The following is a 15204-nucleotide window of genomic DNA, read 5'->3' as shown; positions in this document are numbered from 1 at the left end:
TCCATTTGACTCCTCAATCAACTTATTACAGAACTAATGAAATTCAAGGAACGGCGTTTCGCGATGTCAAAGGCCAGCTCTTTCCGGTGCTTGGCATCGAAGGCCAAAGTTCAAAAGTTGCGATCTGTGCCAACTTCGGAAATGACGCAAAGAGGCCTTTCAAATATCAACATGCAAATCAAACCTAGCCCATGACGAAGCAAGACCCAAAGGAAGATATTTCGTTGTTACGTGTTTGATCTGCAGTTCCTTAACTTCTCTTATGTAGAATGTATCCATTACATAGTCAATATTCTCCGCAGTCTATCAGGTCCTGGCGTTCATTGAGAGTCAGTGGATATTGGTGAGTGCTTAAGTGGTGACCCATGAAACTTATCGTCGTGGAGTTACCACCGTAGAAGGAGTCAAGTTTCCAAGCATTAAGGTTTCCATTCTATAACATCGCTAAGAAATCTAAGACCATTCGAATACCATCCTTGCCTACCGCCTCCTCACCTCCACCTTCGGCGCCGGATCCACCACAATCTCAAACCCGAACTCCACAAACTTTGGAGTGTAGCCGTCTGTAAGCTTCACGTCATACTCAAGTAAGATGGTCGCTAGTGCAACCTTGACCTCATTGTGTACAAAGAAGCGCCCAGGGCAGATAGACTTGCCCATGCCGAAAGTGAACTGCTCGGGGCTACTCGACACCATGGAAGTTGCGGGCGCACCTTCATTGCGCAGCCGCAGGAACCTGAAACCATCAAACTTGGCCGCATCGTCACCGTATACGGTTGGGTCCCACATGCGTGAGCTGTCAACGGACACGTTGGTGCCTCGCAGAATCTTGGTGCCATCTGGCAGGGTGATGTCCTTGAGGGACCGGCGCTCGAGATTGGCTGTGAGGAGAAGAAAAGAGTCAGTAAAAGGACAGAAAAAGTAGGAGAAGGAGTCATTTCTTACCCAACAACCCAGGCTTCAACCTCAGCGTCTCCTTGATAGCGCTGTCCAACAACTGCATCTTGTACAGCCCAGCCGTCGTCCACCCGCTCTCAGCCACCGCCTTCTCGACCTCCTCCCTCAGAGGTGCAACCAGCTCCGGCTGCCCACAAATATCCAACACCGCCTGCTTGAGCAACTGCGTAGTCGTGTGCAAGCCCGCCATCGCGAAGCCGAGCTGGATGGCAACAGGATCATACGACTTGCCCTTACTAGCGCGCTCCTCCAGCCACGCCAGCGTATCCTCATGCTTCTCGGGCTCGCGCCCCTGGGACAGAGCCTCGCGCCTCTCCTTTGCGCGCTTTTCCATGACGTCCTGGATCATCCTGCGGCCGCGGCGCACCTGCTCGCGGCACTTGGTGCTCTCGGGCAGGAACCAGTTGGCGAGGGTGCGCGTGAAGCGCGGGTAGCGGCGCAAGGCGCGTGTGGCGAGGAACATGTTGACGGCGTAGGTGATGGTGATGTCCTGCCATTCCGGGTCGGCGCACAGCTCGGGGCCGACGAATACGGCGGCGGACATTTGGCTGATGAAGGTCAGGGAGTCGGTGTGCCAGTCGATGCTGTGCCATTCTAAGCGGGGGAAGGCGGTTAGCTGGGTGTGCGGAAAGCGGGGGGATGAGGGGGGTTTCCATACCTGGCTTGTCGGACCAGATTTTGTGGAGGGTCCTTGTGATCTGCTCACGGAAGAGAGTGCATTCTATCAAGAGGATTAGTTTTGTGGGAGATAACTTGGACCAGGGGTTCTTACGCGAGTTTTGGTTAAGCTTGCTCTTGGTGATCTCGATGAGGAGCTTGTTCGGGTCGCACACGGCTGCGGTGATACCCTCCCAGCCAGGATAACCTGCAAAAAATTCCTGCATCGTGCATCGTCAGCCCTGACTTTGGAGCCTTCTTGATTTGGCTTACATGATAGGTCCATTCAAGATGATCCAGGTCATTGCAGTTCTTCACCCATTCCGCCCACTCAGTTGGAACGAGAATAGTCGAGCTGAGTGCAGTGATGATGCGAAATGGTCCTTTGAACTGAACACCGTATGTTAGTGCTGCCTCTTAAGTTAAGTGATGTTTTTTTGGCGCACCTTTTCAGTTCCTTCGCGGATAAGAGCTCTTGCATTCTGCTCAAAATCTTTGTGCGCCTTCTTGAGCATCCAATCTCCAGGATAGGCATTGATGGTCGGAATCTTGGGTGTCCTCGACCATTGGTGGAAAATGATGAGAAAAAGGCCTGCCAAGGCTGAAAACAGAACAGTGGTGGGATCCCCAAACGGCAGAGAGCCACCTGAGGAACCACTTGATGGTGCGTTGAGCGTGTTGTTCGCCATTTGAGCGTTTGCTTTGCGTCCCTCGAGTTGAGTGTGCTTTATTATTTTATGTGGCCTTTGATAACCTTCTTATATACAGACTCATCAATGTAACAGAAGCAATAAAAATGTTTGTCTAAGGTTGAGTGCAGCGATGATGCGTTAGTGCGGGATGATCGCTCAATATGATTCATAGACGCTAACCATTTGTAGGAAATGGCGCAACCCTTGTGCACCATCAGAAACGTATTTGGCCTATCATAGCGGCCTGATTTTCTCACAACGATAATTCCGGGCTCTTGGTTAACACTGAATCATTCTCAAACAGAACACTCTCATAATATGTAAGTGTTCCGTCTTTTCACTGACCAATCTCGGCCCGCGCCGTAACTACGTACCTAGTATCATTTAGTGCCGAGATTTGGGGCCAGCCTGACCTTCGAGCACTGAAACGCTGATTTGGCGGGGCTCCAACGGTCGCTACACAGATTCCACGTACTTTGTCCCAAACTTCGGCCCGTACCACATACACCGATACCACCTACTGCTTCACAGCAGACAGACCACTAACTATAGCCCTAGAAACCTTCCACTCAGTGCACCTGCTGGGAGTCTGGCTCTTGCTGTGATTTTCGGGTCCGACGGGATGGTAGTTCCGCGCGTGCGTCAGCATTCATACTCACGTAAGCTAACCGGAAGTTCGGGTCGACAGCATGGCCAACCTACCTACCAAGTTTGGAATTTGCAGAAGCACGTCAATTGACAGTTTGATGCTGAATGGCGTCAACATGGCCGACCAGGGACGAGATTTCTGGGGTTCCGCACGTCGCGTAACCAATCGGCGCCCTACGCTCGGTGGTGGCCGCTGCAGCCCTTCAGCCGCAGGGACGGTGAGCGCAACGCCCTCGCCTACAGCCCTGCCAGAGTGCAGAACCCCACCCCCACTAAAATCGATCTACACCTGCGACGACAGCAACTTCAGCAAAGACTGCCTGTATCTTGAATTTGCGGCACCAGTTCTCAATGTATCTTCAACAGTGATAATAAACAGACTTCCACAAGATAAGAAAAAGAGTATATTACAAGTAAAGAAGCGAAGCCTCCCGACACTATCCGAACCTCATGTGCTTCAATTGACGCCCGCATTCCGATATGGCAGGAGAAAAGGCCTGTCAGGAGTACGGTGCGATTTTGCATTCATCGTCCGTTTTCCATGCCTTTCTTCAGATGCCGTTATTGAAAGACATCATAGCTGAGCTGTTTCGTGTAACATTGCTTATGCAGCAATCATACGGGAGAGTCCTTCACCTTCTCGTTCGTATGAGATATAATGTAGTAAGAGTCTGTGAATTGAGGTCAGCATGGCCATTCATACCTCGTCGCACTCGATATCGTCAGCAGAACTTACGAATGACACCCGGGAGCCAACCGAGGCAGCAGAGACCCAAATTGATCATAACGTCGGCGCCGCAGCCACGCTTCATGGCCACGGGCACGGTCGGCAAGAAGAATCCCAGGAAGTAATCACAGCAGTCGCCCTGGGGAAAGCCTGAGTTAATACGAATGTCTTTGAAATGAGACTCGGAGTTACTAGGTGGTAACACTTACCATTTTGTACCGATCGTTTTAGTCTTCTTGATGCAACTTGATGGGACTACAGTTTTCGATCTTCCTCGTCAGTAATTTAGAATTCACACGATTGTCTGATATGAACATACCTTCAAAAGAGATTCAGATTGAAAGATTGTTTTATCAAGTGTTCTGGCTATTTGTGTGCGGTTGGTTGGCCATTTAAAGAAAATCGGCGCTTTAGGACTGCTTTCCGGTGATAGTTTTTTTAGATGAGCCGTTCGGGGATCTCATTAAATTGTGGGGCGAAGTGGCGCTGCTAACTAGAGCAAGGGCCGAGCGCAGTGAGTTTCATCATCTGGCATGAAGCTGATTCCGGTACGTGAATGACTTCAGCAGAGACTGAAGACGCAAGTGCCTTCCGTGGGACTCGCAAGGTACCAAAATGTCTTGCTGGGCTCGCAGAGCAAGTTCGGTGTAGTAGTAACGCATGGTTTGCATCTCAGCGTCTGAGAGTGGTGCGCATGTCTGCCGTCGCATGCAGACAAGGGTCCTCAGCTCGGCTTACGGGTGGCTCAAACGCTCGGGCCGAAAAGCTTAACACGCATACGAAAAATTACCCAGATTGGAATGGCGGCGCACGGAGCGGCGCTTTGGCCGTGGTTTGCACTAGCCACTTTCCAGTAGCGGTGCTTCGCCATCCAACTATATAGTGCACACACGCTTCCCGCTTCACTTGATGCGGTAGTATTCCGTATTCTCATCCATCTGACATGGACTCACACCCGCCACCGCCGCCGTCGGCACAATCTGCCGAGCATCAGAAACACATGCGACGATCACACAAGAAGTCCCGTAGTGGCTGTGGAAATTGCAAGAAACGGAGAATTAAGGTATGTACCTCCGATGACGAGCTCGTCAGAGCGCGACTAAAGACGACACGCGGCAGTGCGACGAAACAAAACCCGAGTGCAAGAACTGCACCGCCTTCGGTGCACGGTGCGACTATGTCAGCGGCACGGAGACGCTGCAAGACGCCGCACTGGACCGTTCTTTCTTCCTGAACACGCAAGGGCCGCGAACACGTGGGAAGCGCGGCAGGCCGAGGACGAGGTGGAACCAGGCACAGCTGGCAACCACTTCGGCCGATGGATCGTCCTCGTCCCAGGCCGAGTCTACTCCCCCTGCCCTGTCAGCGTCCGCCCCTCAGCCTGCAGACCCCGATCCCTCGAATAATACTCCCGGCTACGGCGACGAGATCCAACTGCTCCACCATTTCCTCACGCGGGAATACGAAGGCTCCGACGGTGAGCCACCAACCTACGATGCTCTTCGCCTGCAGGCACCCAAGTTGGGATTCGCGTATCCATTTGTCCTTCACCTCGTCTATGAGTTTGCGGCGTTGGACTTTGCGCGGCTGCAGCCGCCGGAGAACCGACAGCATTATCGCTCGCTGGCCGCGCACTACTCGACACTCGGCTTGAACGGAGTCACCTCGATGTTGTCCCAACTTGATGAAGACAATTGCCACGCTGTTTACACCGCGGCTGTTTTTGCCTGCATCAATGCCTTTGCTCGAGGCCCTCAACCGGGGGAATATCTTTTGTTCAGTGAACATGGTCCTCCGCAGTGGCTACCTCTAATGAGAGGAGTACGGACAATAGTCGAAATGATTGGCATAGAGAAAATTGCCGGCGGCCCACAGGGTGATCGTCCCGTGAATCCTTCCCCCAAGGCTAGTGAGCCTGCAGCAACTGCCTGGAGATTGGTCCAACTCGTGTGGATCGACCACTTCGATCATCTGCAGGGATTTGTGCAGGCTTCAGGCGGGCCGGATTTCGCAATCAACTTAAAAGCTCTCTTCCAACTTCGGATGTGCTACGAGGCAATACATGGTGGAGCGGACGCAACCTATCAAGGGAATGCAGACCATCAGAACTTGTTTATTTGGACCTATCAGCTGGAGGAGGACTACACAGATCTTCTGCAGGAGAGGAACCCTGTTGCTTTGATCATTTTGGCCCATTTCGCACTACTCCTCAGAAATTTTGAATGCATCTGGTTCTTGCGGGGTTGGGCTGATCATCTCATCAACGGGGTACGGAAATTCCTCGATCAGCATCATCAAGTCTGGCTTGAGTGGCCAATTCAGCAGGTGGAGATTATCAAAGAGAACGAGAGACAATGTTTTTGAATGGGGCCGTTGAGCCAATGAGGGGAAGCTCAGGTCCGCTGAAAATTGATCCATGAGTTTGAACAGTGCAACGCAATTGCGAGAATGGAGTAACTGGGCCGACTATTCATTGCTGGTGCCGCTTTTCCGGCGATACCAAAGAAATAGATACATTCCCGTATCCGAGATGCTACAGGGTTCATCGGCGCTGAAGGCTACTCGGGACACTACCTTCCAAAGAGGCTCTGCCGAGGCATGCACGCACGGTGTTTTACCCGTGCTCAGCCTGTTCTATGTGTCATTCGGAGAAATCGTAGGCTAAAGACTCGCAGACTGCGGTCAATTTTCGGCGGTCCCGGCACAAGAGAATCGACTGTGGCCAATGCTCAGGAATTAGCTGCGGGAACCCCTGGATGGTGGCGCCGGGTGCCGAACGTTAGGGAAACGGTTACGAAAATTGCCTCTTCAAGATGGGCAAAGAAAAGGTTCTGAGATATAAAGCCTGTAAGCCACGTCCAATTTTGACGCTGCAGCCTCAAAGCAACTGACACTCTTTCAACCCCAAGGATCCAAGATGTATAACACTTCGTCTCTTTCCTCCATCTGCTCTTCCGGGCAGCTTCCCAATCCAACGCTCTTTGGTGCAAAGATCCTCTCCGTGTCCACCAACTTGGTCACAAACTACAGCGCATACGCCCCCGAGGCATACAACTTCAATCATCCTTCCATCTACGCGGACAATATCGACTTTTGCAATGTCACCGTCACTTACACGCATCCCGGCCATGACGATCAGATCAACGTTGAAGCTTGGCTTCCCCTGGAATGGAACGATCGCCTGCAGGCTGTGGGCGGAGGCGGCATGGTTGCCGGTCGCTTCGGTCTCTCCTACATCTTCATGGCTGGGGCCATTGCTCAAGGTTATGCGACTGTCAGCACCGACGCTGGTGTGTCAACCGATCCATCCGGCTATACGGAATGGGCATACCTGAGCCCTGGGAACGTAAATCTGCATGCTATGGAGAACTTCGGCTTTAGGGCACTGAACGACGAGGTAAATCCCATCATTAAGCTGGATTTGCAGGGACCATCTCGCTAATCAAAAGCAGGCCATAATTGCCAAGAGCGTCATCGAAAGTTTCTACGGACGTCGGCCCCAGTACTCTTACTGGAGCGGCTGCTCTCAGGGAGGTCGGCAGGGCCTCATGCTTGCTCAGCGTTATCCCACCGCGTATGACGGAATCGTTGCATCAGCCCCGGCAATCAATATCCCCTCCTTCGCGCCGTCGTTGTACTGGCCGCAGCTGGTGATGAACCTGCAGGGCGAATATCCGTACAACTGTGAGATCAACGCCATTACCGATGCTGCTGTTGCCGCATGTGACGGGCAAGATGGCATTACGGATGGCATTATCGCTGATCCGGATGCATGCGACTTCGATCCCTTCAGCGTCGTGGGAAAGACGGTCAACTGTTCTGACACCGGAGCTCCGGTGAAAATCAGTCGTGCCGCTGCCATAGTTGCCAACGCCACATGGTCTGGACCCATATCGCCTGAGGGAAAGCAGCTGTACTACGGCATGGAAAAGGGAACACTCCTGGCGGGGACCGAGGGGGACGCTGCCGGGATCGCCTCGACCGAATGCAGCAGCAACGGAACCTGCACCGGACAAACCGGCAACAGTGGTGCCGGTTGGTTGACATCCACCGTCCTCAAGGATCTTTCCTTCAACTTGACCGACTTGAAGCAGGACGAATATTCCTGGCTGATGCACCTCAGCAAGATGGAGTGGAGATCCTTGTGGAGCACCGACGAGCCGGATTTGACCGCGTTCCGCAATGCAGGTGGCAAGATTCTCAGTTATCATGGACTCGTAAGTCTCACTTTCCCCCTCCAGGGCCATGCAAAATTCCCACGAGGTGAAACAGAACTGACAATCTTCCAGGCCGATCCCGCGATTCCGCCCAAGGGTACTCGTAGCTACCATGAGGCTGTTGCTTCCGTCATCCCGGATGTGAACGACTTCTTCCGCGTCTTCGAGGTCCCAGGTCTTGGGCACTGCTCTGGTGGCAACGGTGGACAACCAACCACTATTTTTGACCAAATGCGCGCGTGGGTTGAGAATGGTACTGTGCCGGAAACGATTCCCATCAGCTTCCAAAACAGCAAGAACGAGACCCAGAATCGGATTCTCTGCCCGCTTCCGTTGAAGACAACTTTCAATGCTAGCTGCGGCGATGGCTCCAAGGCGGAATGCTTCAGTTGTGAGAAGAACTAGTTCATTGTACAAGGGCATTTGCTCGCACATTGCGTCATCACTCTTCCTTTGAAAGATAGATTAGCTTGTAATCACCTTTACCTGTAATTACCAATAAACTGTCTTCAGCACTCAGTACATTCATGTATATAAGTACGTAGTATAAAAGGAACCCTTGCAGAGTGAATATTCGAGAATCACCAAAATTGGGAGTCCCTCTCTAGAAATGTGTCACTCGGCGCTTCAGTTTGGTTACATCAACGTGCTAGTCATGGTGAACTTGGGAACTTCTGCCGCAAGATGTTTCGTTGGTCTGGTAGAGAAAGGGACATTCTACCAAGGAGGGAATGTCCGTAGTATTAAGCAATGGTGAAGAACATTACCAGCTCATCTATCTCAACATCGATTGGATGAGCATAGGTTCTTCGCTATCTCTATTCGTTACCCACGGTTACTTCATTACTCTGTGGCGCCACCATCGGAAGACATTGCCCAATTTGTTGAAAACTGCTAAAGGCTCCGGGTAGTGTCGGGACACAGACAAGCTCCAGCTTTTCAATAGCGTACCACTGTAAAGCAGCAAGCTAGTCCTGATGAGGTAGTTTTGCGTGTCCAAATATTCGGGCCGACCGATGTTCTGGACGCATTGAAGTTCTTTGAAATAACGTAGAAGAAGGGTCCAAAGACAGGGATTGACGATTATTAATAATCGCGTGCATGATCTAGAAAAGCAGCAGTGCTGCGCCACTAGCCGGTAAGACCCCGCATCTCTGCAACATCCGTCCCCAGCGCCCTGAACCCATCGAACTCCGTCACCCGAAGAGCAACATGGCAATCACTCAGCTCGCTCCGGCGCCAAGGCCGATTGGCATCTTCCCAAGGTTTATTGCCCAGAGCTCGGAAACGCTCGTCCTGAAAGAGAAGATCTTCTCGCTCTCTGGTGATTCTTTCGACATCAAGAGCGCCGGCAGCAACAACACAGCGTTCAAGGTCAAAGGCGAGGCCCTCTCGCTGTCCGGACGGAAGCACCTTCTCGACGCGAACGGGGATTCTGTTTTCGACATCCGCAAAGAGCATTTCACGCTCCACAAGACCTTTTACGGCCAAGATGAATCCGGAAACCACCTTTTCGAAGTCCGAAAGAAGCTGCAACGTGGGTTCTCGCGGCTTAGATGCATAAATACTGAGAATGACTGGCTAATTTCAAGTAGTCATTGGATCAAAAGCAATCTGTACTTTTACTTCGACGACAGGCCAAGAGGAAGAACTGATTATGGAGGGAGACTTTTTCGACTCGCGAGCGGAGATTTCCACAAAGGAAGGTCAAGTTGTCGCGCTGATTGACCGAAAATACTTCAATGCACGGGAGTTCATCGGAGGCCAACAGACGTACGGTGTGACGGTGGCTCCAAATGTTGACATGGCAGTCATAACAGCCATGTGCATATGCTTGGATGAGTTGAGGAACGAGCCCGCATAAGGAAAAGTTGTCATGAAGTTTGGGCTCTCTGAAGGTCGCGAATTAAGGAAAACAGAGCCAAGTTTATATTTCAAATTTGGTGTATACGGCCACAAGGTACATTCAGGAAGCTTTACATAAACAATTTAATATCAATTTCGTTGTCCCGCTTTGATTGTCTTCATGGGTACGGACTCTGGCCATTCCTCCTTCTCTCGCGACTTTGTATGTCTCTCATTCAGAGCCTAGTTCCAACAGCAGGACCCAAAACACATATCAGATGCTGATCGTATATAAGCCTTTTGGATCATATGGAAAATATGTAATGAAAACATACGATTATAGTAATGGGCTTTGTGAGAAGGGCGTCGGGAGCTTTGGTGAGAGATGTTTAGGCTGAAAGGGCGTCAGTCGAGGTTTTCATTAAAACAAAAAAATTAATTGACAATCATACTCTACCAGGTATGCTCTGTCCGATGTAGCATCTGATTTGTCCGTTGTTGAGGTTATTTTCTTCACGCGGCGCCACATGCGCGATGCTCCGGTGTAAAACTTCGAATTCATGTTGGCTGGAATCGAGACAATGATAACGGCTCCATGTAAATGAAAGGCTACTTTGGGGTACTAATCTCCATAAAGGTTTTATATATTTCTAAGGTCATGTTGTATTGTATTTGTAAGTCGCTTTGTACGTGAGGTAGTCTGTGGGGGTGTTTTCGCCGAATTGTGAGTTGTAGTTAGCCGAACCATGACTCTCGGCGAATTAACGCCGCTCAGCGGAATTAAATCAGCCCTTCCGTGACAACTTGGTCCAGAAAACGTAGATGATGAAAAGAATGAGACGTCTGTAACTAAGGAGATCCTGTAGATCGTCCCACACTAACAACAGCTCAGTTATCGAGGTATTCTCCAATAATGATCCCACAAGAGAAGGCGTTAGTCTCCTCGAGACTTAACGAGTCAAGGTTATAATGTTGGAGACTAGAATGTAAACTGAGTTATGGTGGGTGAGGCTGCGCATGTTCACATTAGCATTTGTGTAGCTGTGGCGTGCGCGCGTCGACCTTCAGCCGCGTAAGCCGTACTAGAGTTTTGTGAGGACGTTGCAAAGGGAGAGTGGGAGAATGCCTTTTGCGGACGTGAGAAGTACCTGCAGGAATGGAAGAGATGGTAGGAAGTTTACGGGGATAGAAATGGCTATTTTGAAGCTATTTTCTCGTAATGGTTTCGATTGATTCCGGGGGCTTCGTTTCTTTTTTTTTTTTCAAGAGGCCAATAGCCGTTTGAGCACCTCACACTATCAATGCATTCGAAATAAGGACGTTCGCTTCACAGTTCAGTCATTTACTAAGCTATATATCATATGCGAACCACTTCTTCAAATGGTTAATTTACGAAGAGCACTCCTTCTTCGCACCGCTCTGGTAGAAGTAGTCCTCGTTGATCTTGATCTCCTCGGCGTGCCAGGTCTTGCCGCCGTCGGAGGTAGAGAAACCATCCGAGGTGGCGCCAGTCAGGCTGAGGGTGTTGCCGAAAGCCGCGTCGGCCTTGTCGAGGTGAACGGTGATGTTCTTCCAGCCTGGAGGATAACATCGTCAGCGTCAAATTCATACCGGCACTTGAAGGCGCGGGGGTTTGGTTGGGAGAAGCTTACTGTAGCCCTGAAGGGTTCCGCAGTCGTCGCCGTAGCACTCGTTTCCAGAGTAGAAGACCTCGAGCTTCATGCCGGGGCCTGCAAGATTTGATTAGCTCAAAAATTGGAAGGAGAGGATATTGGGTTCGCTTACTGTCCGACTGCGAGGAGATGAGCTCGCCGTTGTTCCAGACCTTCTGGGTGATTTCGGTGCTGGCCTCATCGACGGCGATCTCGAAGTCCAGCGAAGTGCCGGGGGCGACGGGCACGTAGCCAGCGCTGACCTGGCCGGAAGGATGGTACGAGCTGGCAGAAATGCACCAGTTCTCGTTGGTAGAGTCGCAACCAGTGGCCTGCTGGTCGGGAGCCCAGTTGATGAGGGGCTGGACGAAAGAAAGCTGCAGGACGTCCTTGCCGGTGGGGTTGGGCTGGGCGCCAATCCAGAGGGCGAGCTCCTCGTTAATGGAGCCGCCAGTCTTGTAGCCGCAGGGGATCTCGGGGGGCGCCATGGTGTAGGTGGCCTTGGTGATGACGGCACCGCCGCTGGTGGGCCCGGTGTAGAACATGTTGCCGAACTTGTAGTTGTCGATCCATGATTCGTCCGAGGACTGGGCAGAGGCTCTCAGAGCGAGGGAAAGAGCGGCAGCGGCCGAGACGGAAGTGGAACGCATGTTGATTGTAGGAATGGAGGAGATCCTGTCTCGAAGTTGGATGTAGAAAAACGAATGGTGTTGACTGAGAGGCCCGGTCCTGCGGAAAGAGTGACTGTAACTGCTTGCGGTGGTGAGTGTTTCTCTGGGCTGCGGGAACTAAAGGCTGTTATAGAGATGGAAATACGGGATTCACCTGTTTCAAGTTACAGATTGATTAAGGGTGAGTGTCGATGGTTTCCAAAGCGGGACTGCTGTTCCCCACCCGGGCCGTCGAGCGAGATGTGCACAGGGTCGGCTCTTTCCCATTAGTCAATGAGCGCGCCTACTCCCGGCAGTCGTGGGTGACAATCATACGAAACAACGTGGTGTGTGGGCCAATGAGGATTCGCCGGGCAGCCGGTACGCATGGACGCTGGAAGTTTCCGTGGAATAATTACAACGGAGCCCCAGGGTGCCTGATCGCCAAATGGTGAGTGGAGGCCCGCCTAACTGTGGTTTGTGTATCGGAATATTCCTGAATCATTGTGGATTGAATATGCGAAGACTTTTGGGATGCATGTTGAGGGATAGAGGTAGGTTCGCTGGCCACGTATTTTTCCAATGTAAAACAAGCGAAGCGTCTGATCAAACACTCTGAAACAGAGGCTTGTTCAGCACAAGCCTTGCAAATTGAGCCAATCAGAACAACGAATGAACAGTTTTACGGAACTACCTGCACCGAATGATCTGGCGGGGCAATAGCGGTAATTGAACGCTCATCGCAGTTCCATCGCAGAGAGGCCCATGCGCTCGGCATCCCACCCAGTAAGGCTCCCCCTCCTAAATGACGACTACCTTGATGGGGAAACACTTGAGAGCGGCATCGGTGAGGTGCGCTCGCTTCATCCTCGACAATCTGACCACTCAAACGATACGAAAAGCTCGTCCCAAGGCGGATTTCAGTGTTCCGATGTTCTGCATATTCCTTGCCGACTTCCCAGTCTGTTGTGCAGCTGCAGCCTTCGGCGAAGGGGGATGCAGGCTGGCGGAAGTGTTTCGACTTGTATACCGCAGGAAGAATATCATTGGCTATTCTTTTTTGACAGCCTGGAAATGAGCAATAGTCACTGCCAATGCTCACGCATCCTCAACATCCGCCTAACGCCTCTCCACCTGACCCTCCACAAGCCGGCCAGGTGCAGGGCAAACACGAGCTCCACAACCCATCTTTGGCTATACCAGCGCTGAGATTCGTCGTTCACTGCCCAGCGTTGGACGAATCGCTTTACTTGCCGGACCTGGTACCAACGGATCCAGCCGACAGAAACTGATAGAAAGTGCAGCCTCGCACGTTGGGGCCGAACACAATTGGGTGAATAAGCCGCAAGGGATTGACGACATGGTTGCATTTTGGCGAAAGCTGCATTAACCTTGAGCGAATGCTGACATTACATTTATTGCTGCTGCAGATTGGTCTCCCTGCATATACTTAAACAGTATCATCCTGCGGCCCCTTGATCGCGTACTGCATCTTCTGCCTTATGATAAGAGAATGGCGCGTGATAAATCACGAGAGGAAGCTCCAACGATATGGTCTTGACGTCTGACCCTGCACACGCCTGCATTGGAGCTATGACCTATTTTCACAGCATATGCATTAGTGTCCACGCACAGGGAAGCAAGCTGTTGTGGGACGCGAGCATTCTACTAGATTTGGAAATGATAGAAAACAGACATAGCTGCCTGACCACCGCGATACGTCATACAGTAGACAGCGTGGAAATACATGGATGGCAATCGTGCAGTTACAGTCGTGTCAGTGCCTACCGCAAACATACAAAGGTCTTCCGTGCCCGGAATTGCCCCGGAAGCTCGGTCGTAACAATATCTATTGTATTTCGGTACTTCACGTCAAGCGGGATAGACACCAGGCGGGGGCAAGAATGAGTGTGGCCAGGCAAAATATGCATCTCGTATATAATTGCTGTCTCTGAAATCTGCGGCTGTAACAGCCTCAAAATGATCTTGACACAAAAGAAGAATTTTCGAATCAGTAGACATTCTCCACAGCGTAGGTACTCAGGTCCAGTATTTAGCCCTCGGGTAATTGGGGTTGATCCGCGACCAACGACGGCGGGCGGAGCGGTTTTTGAGCCACCCGACCAAGATCAGCCTGGGGGGTTCCACTTCGCTCGCCTCCCTCGGTTCGTACCCTCCCTCCCGTTCGCCGCCGGCAGATCACCAACATTTGACGAACTTTAAGATCTCCATTATAGCATTCATCTGTCTCTGATCTCTCGCTTCTGCTTTTTTTTTTCCAGGGTTCACTTATCGCAGGCTGTTTCTCGTGGCAGATGACGCGCCTTATCCATCTCCTTGTCGCGCGCGGGACGGCGGCACACCATTGGCGCAGGCGAACACGAGCTCCGTCCCCTCCAGTTGCTGCAGGGTGGGACAAAGATAGCAGGGCAGGATTTCTCTCCCCTCCCGCCTCCCCAACGGTCGCCCCCGGTAGCCGCCGCCACCCCTCGTATAAGAGAGTTGCAGCAGGATTCTGGCCCAATATCGCGACTCTGAGCAGGGAGCGAGACCGATGCATTATCGCTTCCGCTGCACCAAGTAGAGAGCGTAACCCAAGCATTCTAAATTGCTGGCCAGCAGCAATCCGCCATCGGCGAGCCAAGACAAACGGCGGGAGGAGGAAGACGAGGAGATCAGCCAGACAAGCGTTTTCCTCTCACCGTCTCCACTTCCCAGTTCCTGTTTTTTTGCTCCGCGGCTAGGCGTAGGCAGACACGGCCGGTGTTGTGTGTCGCGCGCTGCTGCTGCAGCAACACACCCACCCCGCCAACGCAGGGTTGTGTTGCGCGCTCCCCCAGCCCAAACAGCAACGGCGGTCCGTCGAACCGTCGGAGACAAAAAACATTGCCAGCGATTGCGGAGAAAGCCTGACTCTCACACCATGGGGCTGCAGTCGAATACCCACATCAATTTCTATAAGGCGAACGTCGTTCAAAAGCTCGACAACAGCGGCATCATCTCTTCAGCAGAAAGACTCCATCACGAAACGGAAAAAGAAGGGGACGAAAGGAGTGACGGACTGACTGCCGCCTGCAAGCGCATGTGTCATGGCGCGCGCAAACAGGCTGGCACTGTGGCGCCGCCCGGCCGTCTCAATTGGCGGCGGGGAAACATTTT

At 51.9% G+C, this 15204-nt stretch overlaps 5 protein-coding genes across 5 annotated transcripts; 3 read left to right on the top strand and 2 right to left on the bottom strand.

Moving 5' to 3' along the window:
• Positions 1–480: 480 nt before the first annotated feature.
• Positions 481–2303, bottom strand: LTHEOB_8185 (Cytochrome P450; the record flags this gene model as incomplete). The annotated part of the gene is made up of 6 exons (XM_035517634.1): positions 481–881; positions 946–1551; positions 1616–1678; positions 1730–1835; positions 1888–2004; positions 2061–2303. The coding sequence occupies 6 exons, from the start codon at positions 2301–2303 to the stop codon at positions 481–483; spliced, it is 1536 nt and encodes a 511-aa protein (XP_035370732.1).
• Positions 2304–4624: 2321 nt separating this feature from the next.
• On the top strand, positions 4625–6045 carry LTHEOB_8184 (Sterol uptake control protein 2; the record flags this gene model as incomplete). The annotated part of the gene is made up of 2 exons (XM_035517633.1): positions 4625–4744; positions 4801–6045. 2 exons carry the CDS (start codon positions 4625–4627, stop codon positions 6043–6045), a joined length of 1365 nt encoding a protein of 454 aa, XP_035370731.1.
• Positions 6046–6598: 553 nt separating this feature from the next.
• On the top strand, positions 6599–8303 carry LTHEOB_8183 (uncharacterized protein; the record flags this gene model as incomplete). Its single annotated transcript, XM_035517632.1, has 3 exons — positions 6599–7078; positions 7134–7898; positions 7971–8303. 3 exons carry the CDS (start codon positions 6599–6601, stop codon positions 8301–8303), a joined length of 1578 nt encoding a protein of 525 aa, XP_035370730.1.
• Positions 8304–9110: 807 nt separating this feature from the next.
• On the top strand, positions 9111–9762 carry LTHEOB_8182 (uncharacterized protein; the record flags this gene model as incomplete). The annotated part of the gene is made up of 2 exons (XM_035517631.1): positions 9111–9435; positions 9494–9762. 2 exons carry the CDS (start codon positions 9111–9113, stop codon positions 9760–9762), a joined length of 594 nt encoding a protein of 197 aa, XP_035370729.1.
• Positions 9763–11132: 1370 nt separating this feature from the next.
• LTHEOB_8181 (uncharacterized protein) lies at positions 11133–12045 on the bottom strand (the record flags this gene model as incomplete). Its single annotated transcript, XM_035517630.1, has 3 exons — positions 11133–11320; positions 11396–11473; positions 11529–12045. 3 exons carry the CDS (start codon positions 12043–12045, stop codon positions 11133–11135), a joined length of 783 nt encoding a protein of 260 aa, XP_035370728.1.
• Positions 12046–15204: the final 3159 nt, after the last annotated feature.

This window comes from Lasiodiplodia theobromae (assembly GCF_012971845.1).
Source record: "Lasiodiplodia theobromae strain AM2As chromosome Unknown scaffold_25, whole genome shotgun sequence".
Classification (NCBI taxonomy): domain Eukaryota; kingdom Fungi; phylum Ascomycota; class Dothideomycetes; order Botryosphaeriales; family Botryosphaeriaceae; genus Lasiodiplodia; species Lasiodiplodia theobromae.
This window is presented reverse-complemented; position numbering and strand designations above follow the sequence as displayed.